This window comes from Rhipicephalus sanguineus, chromosome 3 (assembly GCF_013339695.2).
Source record: "Rhipicephalus sanguineus isolate Rsan-2018 chromosome 3, BIME_Rsan_1.4, whole genome shotgun sequence".
Classification (NCBI taxonomy): Eukaryota; Metazoa; Arthropoda; class Arachnida; order Ixodida; family Ixodidae; genus Rhipicephalus; species Rhipicephalus sanguineus.
In genome coordinates, this window is record NC_051178.1 from 34079026 (window position 1) to 34097874 (window position 18849).

The 18849-nt window shown below is 46.9% G+C and overlaps 1 protein-coding gene across 1 annotated transcript in view; it reads right to left on the reverse strand.

Annotated features, from left to right (window-relative positions):
* LOC119386540 (serine/threonine-protein kinase greatwall) overlaps positions 1–18849 on the reverse strand; it is a 217730-nt gene that overhangs the window by 100311 nt on the left and 98570 nt on the right. Inside the window, exons 9-11 of the mRNA XM_037653808.2 lie at positions 18540–18707; positions 11520–11633; positions 7588–7701 (exon numbers count right to left, since the gene is read on the reverse strand). Of these exons, the coding sequence (XP_037509736.1) occupies positions 7588–7701; positions 11520–11633; positions 18540–18707 (396 nt within the window). The remainder of the gene's footprint in view (positions 1–7587; positions 7702–11519; positions 11634–18539; positions 18708–18849) is intronic.

The following is an 18849-nucleotide window of genomic DNA, read 5'->3' on the forward strand; positions in this document are numbered from 1 at the left end:
CGACAGCGCGGACAGCACCTTTTCGTACCTGGGCGGCAGCGTACGTTCGTATCAAACGTCGCTGGGTGAAAATTGGTTCGCAACAACCGTACTTCATTACAATGTAGGCCAATGGGCCTTGGCCGGGACCAACGAAATGTTCGTATCACCCCGAAATTCGTATAAGCTGTGATCGTATCACCGAGGTTTCACTGTAATGAGAAGTTTACCAACAACCTTTCTAGTAGGGCAGTACCTTTGAGCAGCATGCTCAGTTGTACATTTTCCAGACTTTGCTGCTAGCCCCTGGTATATAGTATACAAGGCGTCTTTTTTAGAATATGGATTTTTTAAATAAAAATGCTATGACAGCCGGGCTACTGACAACCTTTGCACACAAAGTCTAAGTCAAGGCTGAAACATTTTGCCACAGCTAAGTAGAAACTGAAATGACTAAGAAAAAGTAGTTGGGTGATTCCACGTAAGATCGAACAAACGATGGCTGGTCGACCTCTCAAATTTATTTCAAAATTTTATATATTATTGCCTGATGAGTGGAAAGAAGAGATCCGCAATTTGTTTTGCTGCCAAAAATTTTTTCGAACCACAGGAAATCAATAATGACGAAGAGGTGGAGTGGAGCGCTCATCCGCTCTGCTGTTTTGGCCAACTTTCGTTATGAATTGAACAAAATATATTAAAGTTAGGTAGCTGAAATTTATTTACCTAAATATATGCATGTTTTTGCTTCTGCTCAGGTATTTTTAGTTTTTATGTGTAGTGTAGATGTTCTTATAAAAACCTCAAAAATGGCCCAATCGGCAAAATTTTCTTTACTTTGAAGGTCTTTATCTCAAGAAAGCCTTGTAGCAGAGCGACAAAAATTCTGCATTACGTTCTTCGCATGCTTATCTACCAAAGTGCCAAATCTTGTATTTATATAACTTTTCAGTAAAGAGATATGATCGGGCTAAGTTCAAGAAAACACCGAACAATTGAAATTTCTGACAACAATTAAAAAAAAACCCATTTTTTAAATTTCTTAAACTTTGTCCGCTTATTCGCCTCCCCATCAGCTTTCACAATCATTAAAAACATGTTGCATAATGTCGTTTCACTAATAGTTACGGCCCCTCCAATGAGACCCTTAGGCAAGGATGGGCAATTCCGACTTCTTGCCCAGCAAGTGTATAAAATGCAGGCAGGATTGAATTTCTTTTTATTAAAAGGCCAGCAGGTACCTAAAAAGGTGTCGCCGGCACTGAAGACGTTAATTTTGAAATATTTTGGTCACTGCAGCGGCCACGAGCGCGGAGCTACCGAGTAGGCGCGCGCGCACCCGAGATGTTCGTTGTAAGAGACGGCGCAGTGAGAGCTCGTTCTTGCGTCCTCAGACCGATTGAGTTCGAAACAGCAACACCTCTCGGGTGACTTGAACGCACGTGCACTGGAGCTTCGCTATTCTATCCGCCCTCTGTTCGCATCTCAGCTAGGCGCTGATAACACGGCGGAGATGGAAGCAAGATGAAAACTCTATAATGGAGCTATGAGCGCTCGCTTCACGCACGCTGCTGCCACAGAAACTGCGCTGCGCCAGTTGCGATCAGTGGAAAGCATGAACGTGGCGCTCCAGTGGCAAAGCAAAATATGGATTGTCAAAGGAAAGAAAAGCAAAACTATCGGTAACCGGATGCGCTTGTCTATATTAGATGTCGGCAGCAGACGGCGTGAACTGGCCTTGCGTTCGGTGCGCTGTTCACACTTCATTCGGCGCGGATAGTTCTTGTGCTTTGCTCTTACACTACTCCTCCTGTGCGTCTCATGACGAGAAATTATAGCTCTGAATGAGTCTATTGTGGAGACTACCTTTCGAAGCTCAAGAAGCTTAAAGGAGTACTGACACGAATTTTAAAAAATTTCGGATTGTTGCTCTAAATAAAAATACTGGTGTCGAGAAACCTAAAACGACTATTGTGGTGCCTGGGAATGCATCCTATATATTTTAATTAGCGCCACCTTAAAAAGACACTTTCGGTTTCGATATCGAGGGGGTGGCTTCTCAGTGTCGTTTCATAGCAGTGTGTCGTCACGGAGATACAGAAATTCGCGACGTACTAGCGGGAAATCCGTCATCTGCTCGTGGTGCAATAGACAACGATGAGTGAATTGTCGTCCAGTGACCCTGACAGTGATTTCTACGATTTAGGCTGCATGCAGGACGCAGAACTCGTGAACTCGGAGGAACTGTCTTGACTTGTCGGGATAATGTCCTTGCAGCGTGGCTGGCTTGCAAATGCTCAGCGACGAAAACTTCAAAGTCAAATTAAATATTTTATACGTGTTCTCCGACTCCAGTGTGTGGACAGCGTTGACAGTGCATACCAACGAAGCAAAAAATGTCCATTTTGTGATGTCTCAAAATCGTGTCAGTACTCCTTTAATTATTGCAAAGAAACCAAAATTTCGCAGAGTTACCGACCTAGGCATATACACTTTGAAGAAATGTTTAACGACTGCCAGTGAGACGCCCTATTTGTGCTACGCGTGCTTTTGCTACCACTGCAATGAAAGATCTTCACGGAACGCACAGTTTAACGATGACATTCTTATGCCCCCTGAAAAAGAAATCGACGCACTTAACCAGATCACTGCGACTACCGGTGCACGTGCGTTCAAGTCACCCGAGAGGTGTTGCTGTTTCGAACTCAATCGGTCTGAGGACGCAAGAACGAGCTCTCACTGCGCCGTCTCTTACAACGAACATCTCGGGTGCGCGCGCGCCTACTCGGTAGCTCCGCGCTCGTGGCCGCTGCAGTGACCAAAATATTTCAAAATTAACGTCTTCAGTGCCGACGACACCTTTTTAGGTACCTGCTGGCCTTTTAATAAAAAGAAATTCAATCCTGCCTGCATTTTATACACTTGCTGGGCAAGAAGTCGGAATTGCCCATCCTTGCCTAAGGGTCTCATTGGAGGGGCCGTAACTATTAGTGAAACGACATTATGCAACATGTTTTTAATGATTGTGAAAGCTGATGTGGAGGAGAATAAGTGGACAAAGTTTAAGAAATTTAAAAAATGGGGTTCTTTTTTTAAATGTCGTCAGAAGTTTCCATTGTTCGGTGTTTTCTTGAACTTAACCCGATCATATCTCTTTACTGAAAAGTTATATAAATACAAGATTTGGCAGTTTGGTAGATAAGCATGCGAAGAACGTAATGCAGAATTTTTGTCGCTCTGCTACAAGGCTTTTTTGAGATAAAGACCTTCAAAGTAAAGAAAATTTTGCCGATTGGGCCATTTTTGAGGTTTTTTATAAAAACATCTACACTACACATAAAAACTAAAAATACCTGAGCAGAAGCAAAAACATGCATATATTTAGGTAAATAAATTTCATAACGAAAGTTGGCCAAAACAGCAGAGCGGATGAGCGCTCCACTCCACCTCTTCGTCATTATTGATTTCCTGTGGTTCGAAAAAATTTTTGGCGGCAAAACAAATTGCGGATCTCTTCTTTCCACTCATCAGGCAATAATATATAAAATTTTGAAATAAATTTGAGAGGTCGACCAGCCATCGTTTGTTCGATCTTACGTGGAATCACCCAGTTTATTCATTTCTGAATTATTTACTTGAGCATAGCTTCTTCTAACAGAAAGTTGCATGCCGTCACAATTTATAGCATAGCCATTTATTTTAAATCTCCAAAAACTGCATGAAATTTGAGATATTCAGAATCATATTTTAATGGTGATATTGAAGCAGAGCATGCAGGGCGCGCAGGAAATGCAGCCACTCTGTTATGCCAGACTGTAACTACCCGTGAGGAAAGAAATCATGTACTTTGAGTAATCAGGGTGGTCGATTGGGCTAGTTGGCGATTCATGATATTGGTTTTCATTGCATAAGATGATCAGAAAGACAGAGACAAGTGCAGCCTTTTTTCATCTCCGTTTCTTTTGTGTCCTCCCTGTTTTCATTGGCGCTGTAAACCAAGATCATGCCCTTTAAGTGAAGGAACGCATAGCTGTACCATGTCATGGAAAGAAACGAGATACTGTGACAGGATGATTATCTTTATCACAGTGGGATTACAGCCGTTTTTTGGGAGATTTATGGCGATTCCCATACTATCTCGAGGATTGTTCATCAATCCGGACTAGTGGCCAGCGCAAATCAGGACAGCTGGCAAGTATGAAAATGCCGTCCATGCAACACACACTGTCCGAGGACAGTGCACCGGTACTCCGCATTGCTATTCTCAACACATTAGAGTGGGACGGTGCATCTTTACACCAAAAGAGCTGCACTAGGCGACATCACTTACTCTACACTGCACGACTGTGTTGAATTTCCCGCGTTCAGCCTTCAAGAAGACGAAGACGAGTTTTGGGCTAGCGAGCGCGTGAGCGCGTTCTACCAGGAACTAAGGAGCCATCTTGGCGTTCTGGGCTCATGCGGACGCTAATAAACGTCTGTTTGAGCTTGTAAGTCCGCGTCGGCTGGTTTTTGTGCCACATATTTTACATTTGGTGCCGTTAAACCCGGGAGGCGACAGCCGGGAGCTACCGTCAAGGGACATCGCTGGTGGCTACCGACTGGAACAACAGCCGCGAACTACAGAGGCCAACAGATCAGCTGATCGCTATGGACAGGCTCAAGACGAAGAGGACCACGCGAAGGGCCCAGAACACCAAGCTCATTCAAGAGGCAAGTGCCTTACTTGAGCGTGATGACGCGACATTACAACAAATCGACTCGATTTATGAGAGGCTGACGAGCAATAACGAGGAGCTGAAGAAGATTAACGATGAGATGGAGAGCCACATAAGTGACGAAGCATTCGAGGCGGAGTACGCTACCGTAATTGAATATGAGGACAACGCGACCCGCATCTTAGCCGAGCTCCAGAGCAAACGCCGCCAGCATAGCGAAACATCTCCAGTGTCACCGCACATCGAAGTTCGCGACGTGCCAGCGGCTATGGGACCTTCTGAAAGGCCAGGAGCCAAGTTACCGAAGCTGACGATTAACCCTTTCGCTGGTGACTTGTGCAAGTGGAACGAGCTCTGGGAGCAATTCGATCAGGTCATCAACCAGAACGGCAATCTTTCAATTAGCGACAAATTTAACTACCTGAGGCTGTTCTTGAAAGAAGACGCAGTGGCAGCTATAGCGGGGCTTCCTACCACTGAAGCATGCTACGAAGACGCGTTAGACATCCTGAAAAGACGTTTCGGTGACAAAAAGTGCTTGGAGCAGGAGTATTTCTCAAGACTTCGAAGGCTTACTCCTGTGCGTTCTTCCAACGAAGTGGGCAAACTCCGCAAGTTATATGATCATGTGCTGATTAAACACGCGGGGACTGGAGGCGCTTGGCATCAGTAAGTCGTCCTTTTCATCGATGCTGTGCGACATTCTGCTGAGGGCATTGCCACGTGACATCGTCGTGGCATATCATCGATCCTGCGCGACACAACCTGAAAGCTCCAACAACGTTCAGCATGACACGGAACTAGAGCGTCTTCTTCACTTCGTCTCTATTGAACTGGAGAGCCTCGAAAGGAGTGACTTTGGGGAACAAAAAGGATACGACGAGGCGGCTCATCCTAAAGATGAGAGTCCTCACTTTCACAGCGCGATCCCAACATCATCAGTGCTTCACTGCCAAGTTGCTATAACTGCAACGAACTTGAGCTGCAATTTCTGCAAATCGACGCAGCATTTGACAGAGTCATGTAGCATGGACTTATCGTTGCCAGAGAAGAAGAAACTTCTTTCTGCCGACATGAGGTGCTTTCGATGCACATGTAAAGGTCACAGAGCAAGGGATTGCAGGCGTAGAGTTACGTGCTCGGGCTGCAAAGGTCGTCATGCAACCACTATGTGCGACCCAGACAAGCTAAGACGAAAGCTGCGTGAAGACGTCAAAGTGACCGGCGAACTCTCCAGATCCGGAAACACCAAAATGACAACCATGGAAAAGTTTGAGTGCATGTTTCAAGGGAGTACCAAACCCTCATCGTCAAAGACAGTTGACTCCCTATTCATGAACATGACCACCCGACCAGGCAAGGCAAACCGCACAGGATTGGACGAGATCACCTTAAAGGAAAAAGAAACACTCCAGCGCTACGAGACCCGACTCGGAAACCATGTTCAAACCTGCAAAAGTCAGAGCCTGGAGCCGGCCTTTCATGCTAACCAAAAGCGAGTCACCCAGGCGAAGGATGCCGCACTACGTGAAGCTCAAGCTGTAAGAAACGTGAACGAGCAGGCCACTTTAATGGAAACTAAGATGGCCGAGCTGCGACTGAAGTTGCGCGAGGAGCAGACTGCTCGTGAGCGGGAGCACAGAGCCCATGAAAACAAGCTGAAGGAGCTTCAACGCTTGCTTTCTGAGAGGCAAACTTTTCGTGAGAACTTTGAAGATAATCTGGAGAAAGTCATGAGGGAAGCTGCTCAGGCACACGTGCCGATGGAGTACGAGTCCAAAATACAGAACTTGACTCAGGAGCTGGACGAGGTGCGCAAGCGGCTGCTTGTGTCGGAGGAGAAGCTCAGACTGATTTTCCCCTACTTATCAAGATGCACCAGTTGGTAGAGGAACAACGCCATGCTGAATTGGAGACAGAAAAGAAACAGCCAGGACATCGTGTGACGTGTCTGCATCAGCAGACTGTTGGAAGTCTGACACAATTGGGTAGCCTGAAGAATCGCCCGAAGGATGATTGGTTGCGCATGCAAGACTGTGCTGCCATCCAGCAAATTCAAGAGCGTCCCTCACTGCTCACACGAGAAGACGCAACCTCATCAAGTGCTGCAAGAATCGGACCCAAGAATACAGAACTGCCTTCCCAGCAAATAAAATCTGAACGTGAGGACATCGCTGGACCGTTTTGGCAACAGGCGCCTGCTGCTGAAACTGTCGAAGCAGCATGTGCTGAGAGCCCTATGGACCTGCTCGCCTACATCCGCGAGCTGGCAGGAGAGGACGTCCTCAGTCTCCACGCCAAATGGCGAGAGAAGCTTCGGCATGTGAAGGATTAGCTCGAAAGGTAGAAGGCTGACGAATACACCTCAAGGCCATATCGAAGAAGCGGAAGCATGAATGCGTACAGAGGACTTTTGGAGAATACAACACCGAAAGCGCCTGACCAAAAAGACGCGACACCATTGCGCGGCCGGGAATGTGTTGAATTTCCCGCGTTCAGCCTTCAAGAAGACGAAGACGAGTTTTGGGCTAGCGAGCGCGTGAGCGCGTTCTACCAGGAACTAAGGAGCCATCTTGGCGTTCTGGGCTCATGTGGACGCTAATAAACGTCTGTTTGAGCTTGTAAGTCCGCGTCGGCTGGTTTTTGTGCCACATATTTTACAACTGTTAGACTGCCATTTATTGAAAGTAACAACTTATATTCACAGTCGATGCTGAGCGAATGGCGTATGGCCATTGCTCCCTTGTACCCTTGGAGTGAGTGGCTCCAGCGAAGTTGCACTGTGCTTTTAGGTTTTACCAGAGGCACTGAGATTCAAAAGGCCCGAATCTCTTTGGCAAAACAGCCGGAATGACCAAGCCATAGCAAACAAAAGCTCAAGCAAGCATACCTCCATGCAGAATGTTGGTGAAGACAGCCTCTGGACTCTGGTCGCAGAAAGGTGGCAGTCCTGTCATGAACTCATACAGACATATGCCAAGGGCCCACCAGTCCACAGGTGCACCTGAAGAGTGCAATTCATGCTTGCAAGGACATTCAGCCAAACTTTTCAGACAATTAAAACCAACGGCAAGCAAGTGCCTGAATCAGCATAATATACAAGCAGTACCACTCATGCACTTAAACATGAGCAAGAACAACTTGGCAAAGACACGCAAACCGTTTTGCCTTTTAGTGAAACTTTGAAAGCATCTAACAAGGGTATGTACACGGGCAGAAAATGAGGCTCATATGTTCTCTGGAAATGTGTTGGAAGCAATTACCCTGTGTAATGCACAAGCTTGAGCATAATGTGCTCAGTCGGCATTGCAAAAGAAACCATGATTCTTTTTTCCTGATGGGCCTAGACTGCCCTTTCTACCTTTCTTGTGAGTAAACTACTTGGTACATACTATTACTAAAGCTATATTGTGATCAGTTGCCGCCTGCAAAAAAGAAAAAAAAGAGGTGTCACATTGTGGTAGACAATGAGACAAAGATCAGCAAGGGTCACCACTCTAGAGTTTGTTTTAAAGTAAAAAGGCAGTCAAGTTAAAATAAGAACACATGTAAATGCTATGCAACAGCAGGTGTGCATGAGGTGCCCAAAACCTCAGCATGCCCATTTCCTCCCCTTACCTAGATTGTTCGTGTGACCATATTGTCATGTGGTTGTGACAGTAAAGCAAACAGAACTCCAGCAGGTAAAGGAAACACTTTATCAGGCCAACTTTTGCCCAGAAAGAAAGAAGTGACACACGCAGTGCAATGATAGCCTCAAGCACAATTGTCAGTCGTCGGTAATCTGATCAGCGGTAAGGCGCATCGGCCGACTGTTATACATGTGGCATCGAATATTCCAGCCTTATCGTTGGTGGCCGTGTTAGTTCAAGAATAAACACTATTGCTCACGTCCTGCGCTACGAGAGCATCCTTGCTGGCGTGGACGGGCGGCTTCCCGCCCGTCCACGCCAGCCGCCAAATCCCCAGAGAGTTCCTTTTTCCCGCCCGGCGGCCGCGGCGGGCTCGCTCGCTTCTCTCCGGTGGCGCGGCCGTCGCTCACGCGCGAACCCCAACGCTCGCGAGCCCAGCGCCACTGCCGCCGACGGCCTATCCGCGAGGCGCGCGTGCGCCACTAGGCGCAGACAACTCCACAGGGGCCGACAGCACCCCCACATCCTTTGTTAACACCTGGGTATCACATCTTGGAGTTCGGGTACAAGTTGTTACTGACCAAGGCAGACAATTTGAATCTGCATCCTTGCAAAATCTCTCACGTTCATTGAGAATGCACCATCAGCACATAACAGCATACTCTTCACAAGCAAATGGCCCGGTTGAGCATTTTCACAGGCAATTGAAAGCTGCCCTAACTGCTCATGGTGACTTCGAACACTGGATTGGTGCCTTACCTCTAGCACAGTCAAACCAACTTCTAACGATCAGTTATAACAACCATATTTCAGTGCACTCATGTTGGCTCCAGCAACATCACCTGGTGACAATTTTTCATCTAGGTAATGGTATATTAGTTCTGTCTACCGCATATTAATGTTCGGCCAAGCTCTTTTCTATCCACTACCCTTTTCTCACAAGTCATCTACAGCATAACTCAATAAAATAAGGTCATATGCAAAATGCAGACTGCTGAAGATATCTCATCCAAACTCCTAATCCCACCCCTTCAAATAGCTTGAATACTTTTTCTAACCATGCACATCCACAGGGTGAATGATGATGAGTGGGGTAAAGCTCCGGAGGGAATCATCGGTAAACCGTGAATACTCTGAGCGAAAGTGAAAGCGCGCCAACAGCAAGCGGATTTTATTACAACGGTCCCCCTAGCGTACATCGCCGCACTGAATCGAACGATTGCCTTCCACCAATGACACGCGCCATATGTGAATTTCCCATGAATTCTGCCCAGTACATCATCAACAACGTGAGATCGGGTGCATTTATACTAAAGGGTCGATGAGAGTCATGGCGACTTGCAGCTCACTTTAATTTTACATGTACGCTGTGAATTTTTATTGTTTAATCACGCATGGGAGAAATTTCACACAGGCACTACCTTGGAGGTCAAAATCCAGTGCCTATATATACGAGGTAGTCAGCGAACGGTTGTGCAGCGCAAGCAGTCGGTTTTTTCAATCAAGAAACTCGCTAGCAGACACTGCCTGCGTCGGCCTCGCGAGGAGAGAGAGGGGGGGGGGCACTACGGCATTCATCTGCAACGCAGTGAGTGCCTCCGCGCCATCTAGGGATCTTTCTGAGAACTAGAGGTGGTTACGACAGCACCATCTAGTGAACACTCCAAGAACTAGAGGTGGCTACCTACTACTACTACTACTACATACTACAGAGGAGGGACAGACCCACACCCAAAGGAGCTCCGCCCCTAAAAGCGGAAGGAAGTGGCTCAAGAACTTTCTTCTGGAAGCTCCGGAACCGGAAGTGGGCGTAGTCGTCAAAACAATAGATGGCGGTACTTAAAGGGGCCCTGCAACACTTTTCGAGCATGCTCAAAAAGCGCTGCCGATCGGTAGTCGAGGCTCCCGAGAACACGCGAGCCAAATATTATAGCGATGCGCACGGCCCAGAATTTACAATAAATTCTCAAAGTCAGCTGAAAATCGCTCCCTCTTCTCTCGACAAATGATGTATTAGTCCGCAAAATATGACGCGATTGTCGGCAGTTCCACCATTGGCTGATGTTATAATCATAACACCCTCATTATTACTTTCGTTGTTAATTTTGAGTTCAATAAGTAGATAATATGTATGTTAATATTCTGTTATCGAGTTAAAAACACCGAACAAACATTAATATTAGCACTTCCGGTCTCACCGACAGCTCGTCTGCTCGTAGTTGCGTGGTTCCGTTTTCTTCGCCATGCGCAGTGCCAAAAACGTGAATATTTCTGTGCTTTTGACCATCGCCGGTTGCCGTTGAGAGTGGCAGTCGTTCGAGTGTTGCCTCGTCAGCTGGGAACTGCATCGTCGGCACGTTCTCACGACCGACCGAGGCAGCCGTGCAGCATGTCTCCGATAACAATGCTGGCATCCGGTAATGGCGGCGCTTCGGGGTCGTCTGCCAGTGCCGTCTTACGAGGCGGTGTATCGGAGTATGGGCCGAAACCGATCTCAGCTGTCATTCATTCCAAACGAGCGCGCAGGTTTGCTTCCATGGTTGGCAAAGCGATGAAAACACTACGGCGTTCGAGGTGCACACCCAACATTACCAAACCGACGCGCAGTTTTCAAGCACGCGCGATACACAGTGCGATCGACTCCGCTCGACGAGAACGACGCAAGCCGACCGGAAGTGGCGGCACAGACCACGTGGTTGCGCCCAGACGTCAGAGAGAAAAAAAATGAAGAAAAAATTTCTGCCGGCGCTCTTGGGCGGAGCCTCGCTCGTCTGCGCTCCCTCCCTCAACTCGCTGCCTAGCTCTCCGCGCGCTCGCGGCGTTGAGTTGAGGGAGAAAGCTGCGGAACGTGATCTCTATAATTTGGTAACACCACTTAGACTTGACGGATTCGAAAAATTTTTGCGGCATATGACTCATGAAGAGTCATACGTCAATAATGAGACTATTCCAATATAACTAAGAAAGGTGTTGCAGGGCCCCTTTAAACCGGCAGCAGAAGCGATGGAGGGGCTTTAGTTTGCCATTAGCACTGTATGTAGCATTTGCATAATTGAAAGTAACTAATGTGAGAATTTCTTGTCACTGTACTTTAAATATTCCAGGCTTTCCCGGTATAGAAAAACCAACACATTGCTTCATGGCACGGTGCAAACTTTCCTCATCACACTATCCCACAGATGGTACCCACCGTGTTCCTGTCCCAGGAGCAGCTCAGGTGCCAAATAATCTGGTGTGCCCAACAGGCGGTGCTGGCCTCGGGACACCTTGGGGGTTCGGCGCTCCATGCTGCCAGCACAGCACACTGCAGGAGGAGCACACACTCATTCTCCTAGCACAAAAACCACTGTCACTTCACAGCCAGTGCAAAATGAAGAGCTTTCCCAGCAGCCTCCAGTTAAACCTTCCCGTGATGAGAGACTAAGCTCGTAATCTGTGCCCTGCAGGTGTTTCCTTGGAATTCATTCAGACTGCTTTACATGAACATCCAAGCTCAATTAGAACAACAGGTATCATCATTTCATATGTACCCGGACTGTCGATTTAATCCACGAGCCAGCACAGGCATTGATGATGATGATGGTGTTTATTGGCACAAGGGCCCAGTGTGGCCAAAGAGTACCAGCGCTACAAGTGTTCAGTAAGCGATGACGAGTGCAATAGATTATGTACGGGGGCTGTAAAGTGGCCTAAAATCAATAGCTTTATACAAGCTTAAAACACATATAGATTAAAAATATGACGAATGAGATGGTCGATGATTATGGGCTGTATGGCAGGTGATCATAACGAGGTTCATGAAAGTATGAACTTGGCACCGATACCTCACCTTGGTCCTTGCGTGCAAGGGAGGTAGGTGCTTCCCTTAGAACTGCTGCTACGGTCTCCTGGGTAAATAAAACTGACTCTGTTTTAAAAAACAGCTCAATGCCGATGAACATTGAAGGATGTAACGGCACGTGCTGACACATGCAGACGATTTTCTAGAAGGCCAACGTCCATGACATCGCAGAGGCTCCTCGGAAAAAGTGAGAAAGGCTCCAGTGCTGCTGGGCGATTCTGATAGAGGGTGGCACATGTGGGATCATTGATGACTCTGTTATGTGGGTGTTGGGGGTCTGCATTTACCTTCAGGAAGTAAGTATGTGAGGCTGAAGTAGGTTCTCTGGAGGCCACTCATCCGACTCAACATAGAGACTATCTACCAAGGTTGTGAACGGAGTCTAACATTTTTAGGGCGCTGGGTGTGGCAGACCGATATAGTACTACAGCTCCGTAGTCAAGGCGTGAGAATATGAGACTCTTATACAAGCTCAGAAGGCATCGTCTATCACTCCCCACGTTGTATGCGCCAAAAGCTTGAGAAGGTTCATTGCTTTGAGACATTTTGCTTTTAGATGTTTGAGGTGGGCAATGAACGTTAGTTTTGAGTCTAGTATGATGCCAAGGAATTTATGCTCAGAGCTCACTGATAGTTGTCCGCCATCGATCTCAATGCTGGGGTCTGGTAATACTCCTCTCTTCCCTGAGAACAGAACACAGGTACTTTTTTGGAGATTTAGCTTAAATCCGTTCTCATCTGCCCACTTAGACACCTTGTTAAGAGCAAGCTGCACTTGCCTCCCACAGATAGCGAGATGACATGACTTAAAACGAAGTTGCACATCGTCCACATAGACAGAGTAAAGCAGTGTGCGGGGTATCATGGCGCCAAAGGAGTTCATTTTTATGATAAAGAGAGTGCAGCTCAGTGCACCACCTTGTGGTACACCTGTCTCTTGCATGAATGGTCGTGACAGTGCATCATCTACTCTTACGCGAAATGTCCTGGCGGACAGATAACTCTCAATAATGTTTAGCAAGTTGCCACGGACACCCATGCCGGAAAGATCACAAATAATGCTGAAACGCCACGTGGTGCCATATGCCTTCTCCATGTCTAAGAACACTGACAAGAAAGACTGCTTGTGTATAAAGGCATCCCGTATGATCGCCTCTATGCAGACACGGTGATCTGTTGTGGATCTACGCTCCCTGAAACCACATTGAAGGGGGTCTAAAAGATTGTTGCTTTCAAGGTAATGAAGAAGGCGCCGGTTTAGCATTTTTTTCAGAGTTTGCAGAGACAGCTCATCAATGCTATGGGCCTGTAACTATTTGCTTCTTTGAGTATAGGGATAACAATAGCTTCTTTCTAAGCAGACGCGATAAGGCCGGAAGACCATATCGTGTTGTAAAGACAAAAGAGTGTTTTCTCGGTTTCTGGGTGCAAATGTTTTAACATTTCATACACTGAGCGATCAGAATCGGGGGCAGATGTTTTACAACAGTTAAGGGATGCCTGCAGCTCTGCAAGGACAAATGGTAGGTTGTATGCTTTGCTATTCGTACCTTTTCTTTCTATTGGCAGTTGTTCTATTTGTGTTTTATATGTTTGAAATGTCTTGGAATGGTTCAACGAACTAGATACTATGTGTTCAAAATGTGCGCCCAGGAAATTTGCCTGGTCTTCTAAGCTGTCTCCTTCAGTGTTTACCAATGGTAGCGAGTATGGTGGGTGGCCTCTTATTCTGTTAACTCTATTCCGCACCTTTGCTTCGTCCGTATATGAACTGATGCTTGATATAAATGTTTGCCAGCTCCCTCTTTAGCCTGGTCTCCTTCCTTCCTTCCTTCCTTCCTTCCTTCCTTCCTTCCTTCCTTCCTTCCTTCCTCCCTCCCTCCCTCCCTCCCTTCCTCCCTTCCTCCCTTCCTTCCTTCCTTCCTTCCTTCCTTCCTTCCGTTCTCCTTCCTTGGGACTTTGTTTAAAGTTGATTACGTTTTCTGCAGTAGAAAAATTGCGGAGCAAACCCCATGCTTTGTTTTGCTTCTTACGAGCGTTCCGGCACTCGTTGTTCCACCATGGTACACGGCGTTTGCAGGATGATCCATTTGTTTCAGAGATACACCTAGATGCGGCGGCAATAAGAAAGGCGCTGAAGTACTCAACAGCACCATCTATGTCAGCCCATTTTAACAGAGTTTCCTTTTGGAACTGCTCCCAGTTGGCTGAAGTCATGAAGTCACCGCATCCACATGTGTTGCCGTTGGCGGTTGCCCAGTAGTGAGGGACAGGCACTGCTTCCCGCGATTGGCGTCTTCGTGCTGACGGGCTTGCACTAGTGCGTCGTCCAGGGAGAGGCTTGGGGTGCGGCACAGCTTGTCTGAGAGACGAGAATCCGACAAACCCACGACAAAACGGTTGCAAACAAGGCGCTCTCCAACGGCAGGTGACGGATAGTTACACTTGCGTACCACGTTCCAAAGGGCCATGAAGAAACTGTTGACGGTTTCGCCTGGCTGTTGTGTCCACTTGTCGAACTGAGAGCTCTCGTACACCTCATTTACGGGGTGCACGAAGTGGCTTGTGAGCCACCGGGTGACTTCTGCATAAGACATGTACGTGCCTTCGTCATACATGAGCGAACTGAGGATGATGCGTGCCCGTGGACCCATGCAGTAGAGAGGGGTCCTAACCCTTGTCTCGTCCAGTGCTGCGTGCATGCTGGTGGTGAAGGCGTAGTCCTCGAATTGTTGCAACTAGGGAAGCCACTCGCCGGCATCGTCAAAGGAGAATGGGGACGGGCTCCGGAGACTGGCGGCAGCAATGGTAGAAACTGGAGCCACTGGAGCGTCCTTATTATTCGTGTCGAACGACAGGAACCAGGTGTCCGACTTCTGACACCATGTGGTGGGCGGGTTAGATGCGAGGCGGCCAAGGACGCAGGCTGAAGCCCGAGGGCCGCAGAATCAAGACGCATGTTCCATGTCCTCAGCAGAAGTGACCCCGTTTATTTCCACCACACCCTTTTTATACAACAGCCTAGAGGATGCCTCATATCCAGCTTGGCACTCGCACCTTCTACAATTTCATCCACCAAATCGGTGGGCGTCAAACATGGTTTAGCATTTAAAACTACCAAAACATCATCCACACAACTGTACACCCTGTGCACCCTTGCACTGTCAAGAGCCTGAGCTAACGCTCTGTCAAAAGATGCTAAAAACAAGTTACACAGTACAGGTGCTCGAACGCTGGGAGTGGTCTACAAAATTCCGCTCTCCTGTGGAAGGGTTTACATCGGCCAGACCAGCCGATGTGTTAACAATCGAGTGAGGGAACATGATTTTTCTATCAATAATATTCTTTCGGCACATCTGCCTGTGAACTGCAGCGTGTGTCACAAGATGTGAAGCAAGATTTGCCAATATCACCATTCTTGGCAGAAGCAAGGAGGTGATTGAACGAGAAATGCTGGAAGCACACTACATAAAAAGAAAAAAAGTTATCTGTATTAGCTATTCATTGGTTGTGCTGCCATCAGCTGAGTTTGAATTTTTTTAAAGTGTTTTGAACTAGCACTTGCATTAAGAGTGGCCGATTGTTGTGATGTGACGCGTGGTGTGTTGTTGCACATATGCGACTTGCTGTATACATGGTGTCCCAGCTATCACGCAGCACGATTTAAAAAAAGAGTAAGCGAATCAAACCTACAGCATATTGTTCCTAGTACACTAGAGTAGCCACTGCTATTTTTTTCGTTAATGAGGTTTAATTAATTAGTCATAATTATATTTCTAACTCGACAAGTACTTGCCTAATTGTCAAAATGTCAATGAGGCGTATGTAGGCATGTTCAAATGGCATCTAACTGTGCTACTTTCAACAACGTGCTAATTGCGCGCTCATTTTTTCCGCTTGATCAAGAAAGCCCGCGAAATATGAAAAGTGACACGTGACTAGAGTGTTGCGCGCGTCGGGAACCAGCGCCCTCAAACAGGCTCCCTATGAGGCAGACAGTATCAAGGAAAAAATGCAGAAAGAAAAAAAAACGCATCGCCCTATCTGCCACTCCCTGGCCTAAGAAACGCACCGCTTGGTTTTACAGAGTCAGGCTGTAATAAGAACACCTGCCGCGTTATCAATGAGAACAGTCGGCCGTGAGATATGGATGATTGTGGCGTACTATCGAACGAATTGAATCCCAGCGAAATTGCACGCATATCGCTGGCGCCCGACCTGTACCCTTGCCAAAATGCGGAACGCTGTCTTTCGCAACAGGCAACAGGCAAAGCGGTTGTTTGCAGTAAGCTTATTTGAGGGCGCTGGTTTCCTTTGCGGGTGGGAGCGTAGTCACGTGTTATTTTTCATATTTAGCGGGCTTTCTTTATCAGCCGGAAAAAATGAGCGCACAATTAGCATGTTGTTGAAAGTAGCGCAGTTAGATGCCATTTGAACATGCCTACATACGGCTCATTGACATTTTGACAATTAGGCGAGTACTTGTCGAATTAGAAATATAATTATGACTAAATAATTAAACCTCATTAACGAAAAAAAATAGCAGTGGCTACTCTAGTGTACTAGGAACAATATGCTGTAGGTTTGATTCGCGTAACGCCGTTCCTCTTTTCTTAAATCATGCTGCGTGATAGCTGGGACACCCTGTATATTGTGATGGTCTTTCAAGAATCAAGCTAGTTGTGAGTGAAGCTCCTTTCTTTCACCTGTTTTTTTTTTTTTTGGTGGTGTGCGCCTTCAATTTTCTTAAAGTAGTCACTCCGCCATTGTTTCTCGCATGATGATCAAGCGATTATTAATCTCGAGTCACAGTCGATCTCTAATCCTAAGAAAGGACACAAGCAGTTCGCCAGGTATTCGATTTTTAATGTTGATAAATGCAGAGCTTCCCGGATGTGCAGGGCTTTCGGTTGTCCTGTTCACTTCCAATTACAGTTCAAAGTCGTGTTCAGCAATAGGTGGTCTGCGAAATGAGGCGTCATGCAGCAGTTTTGCCCCCCCCGAGTCTAAGCCCCTTATCCAATAGTCTCTTCTTTTGTGTAGTGGAAGCTCCAAATTCAATTTTAGGAGCTGAAAACACCCCTTGGTCACCATGTTTTGACACTGCATGCTCTAACACCAGCAGCTGCGACGTCACAATACATTGCTAATTTGGTTCAAATCGAGGCAACAATAGCAGTGTGCTTGATTGGACTTCTGAAGGAAAAAATTGTAGCGCAAAGCAACACACGGACAGACAGAGAGGACGGGACTGGCGCTAACTTCCAACTGTGTTTATTGAAGAAACGTACGTACATATATAAGGAACACAAGAACAGCAAGGGCATAACACTCGCGATAATCAGGCACAAAGCTAAGGGGGGATCATATCAATAAGCATTGTCAGCAGGAAATCTTTTTTTTTTTTGGGTGCATAGCGGTGTTTTATTCTTCATCTACAGGGCGACAAGAAACTAGTCAAAAAGTAGCCAGGTAGCCAAGACATTTTCTGTGTCACTAACGGCCTAAAAAAGCAGCCAAATTGTCGCAAAGATTTCTGCCTGCCCCCTCCCCCCCCCACTACTGATGGAACTCACTTGTGGGTGAGGATAGAAGGATAGACGTTGCTCACAATATAGGACGCAGGCATTTTGACCTAAGAGATTAGTTTCCTTTTTGAAATATAAAAAGACCATGTTTGGTGCGGAACTGCAAGAATGTAGCAGGATTTGTCTTTTGGAGCAGTTTGACACAGCTGGCGCAGCTATCACACCACTGCACACACACTCGGACCGAATTTCTACAAGCACAGAGGTGATAGTGTAGCGTAAATGAAATTGCACTGCAATATGAACCTTGTGGACTGGCTATCTGAAGACAGCACCGTGTGCTGCGCAATGGTGGTGCACGTGGCCTGTGCACTGCCTGCATTCCCCCGGAGGCAGGCCGATTGCCGTCCAGGACTCCACTGCCCTGCCGCACATACCTCGGCACTGACCTTACGGTGGAAGCCGTGCTTGTAAATAAATTGTTATTTTTGGAGGCCCTGCTTTGACTACCGACCAGCAAGCCCACAATTTGTATCCGCATTGACAGTGCAGCAAGCCACTTGCACATTGTCTGCACCACGCTGAACAAAGCATTTTGGGCACTTGCCCCTTGGGTATGGCACAGGTGTATTGCAAACATGCAAAATGCATATCATGCTGTTGGAGCTTTCTGCAACTCTACGCTGAATGAACGGATTCCAATCAATCCAGAAGTTTTCAAGGCTGCCCTGCCTTTCTTTCATGTATCCAAGTCAGTGAGAATGTACTGTATTGCGATTCTATCAACTATCTTTGCTCACTTTGTCATAAGCGAGCCGGGCTACACATTTCTAGACCTCACCAGGAGTTGTGTCAGCTGGTCTTGCTGTAAACACCTCATCACTGTGACTGGCACCATCAGCCCATTCGGGACTCAAGACATTGGGCGATTGGAGACTGCTGCTGTCAAGGGGACTTCGCAACGGTGGGCTGCTTCCCAGGTCAAAGTGTAGACGCTTGGCATTCACCACTGCACAGAACGTTCTGATCTTTAGAACTGCCCTCCAAAATACTATAAGGATCATGTGCACCTGCCCATGTTCACTTCACACTCAGGGTGTGCAACTATCAAATTTTTCTAATACAAATAGGTAACTTGGAATACGAATCAA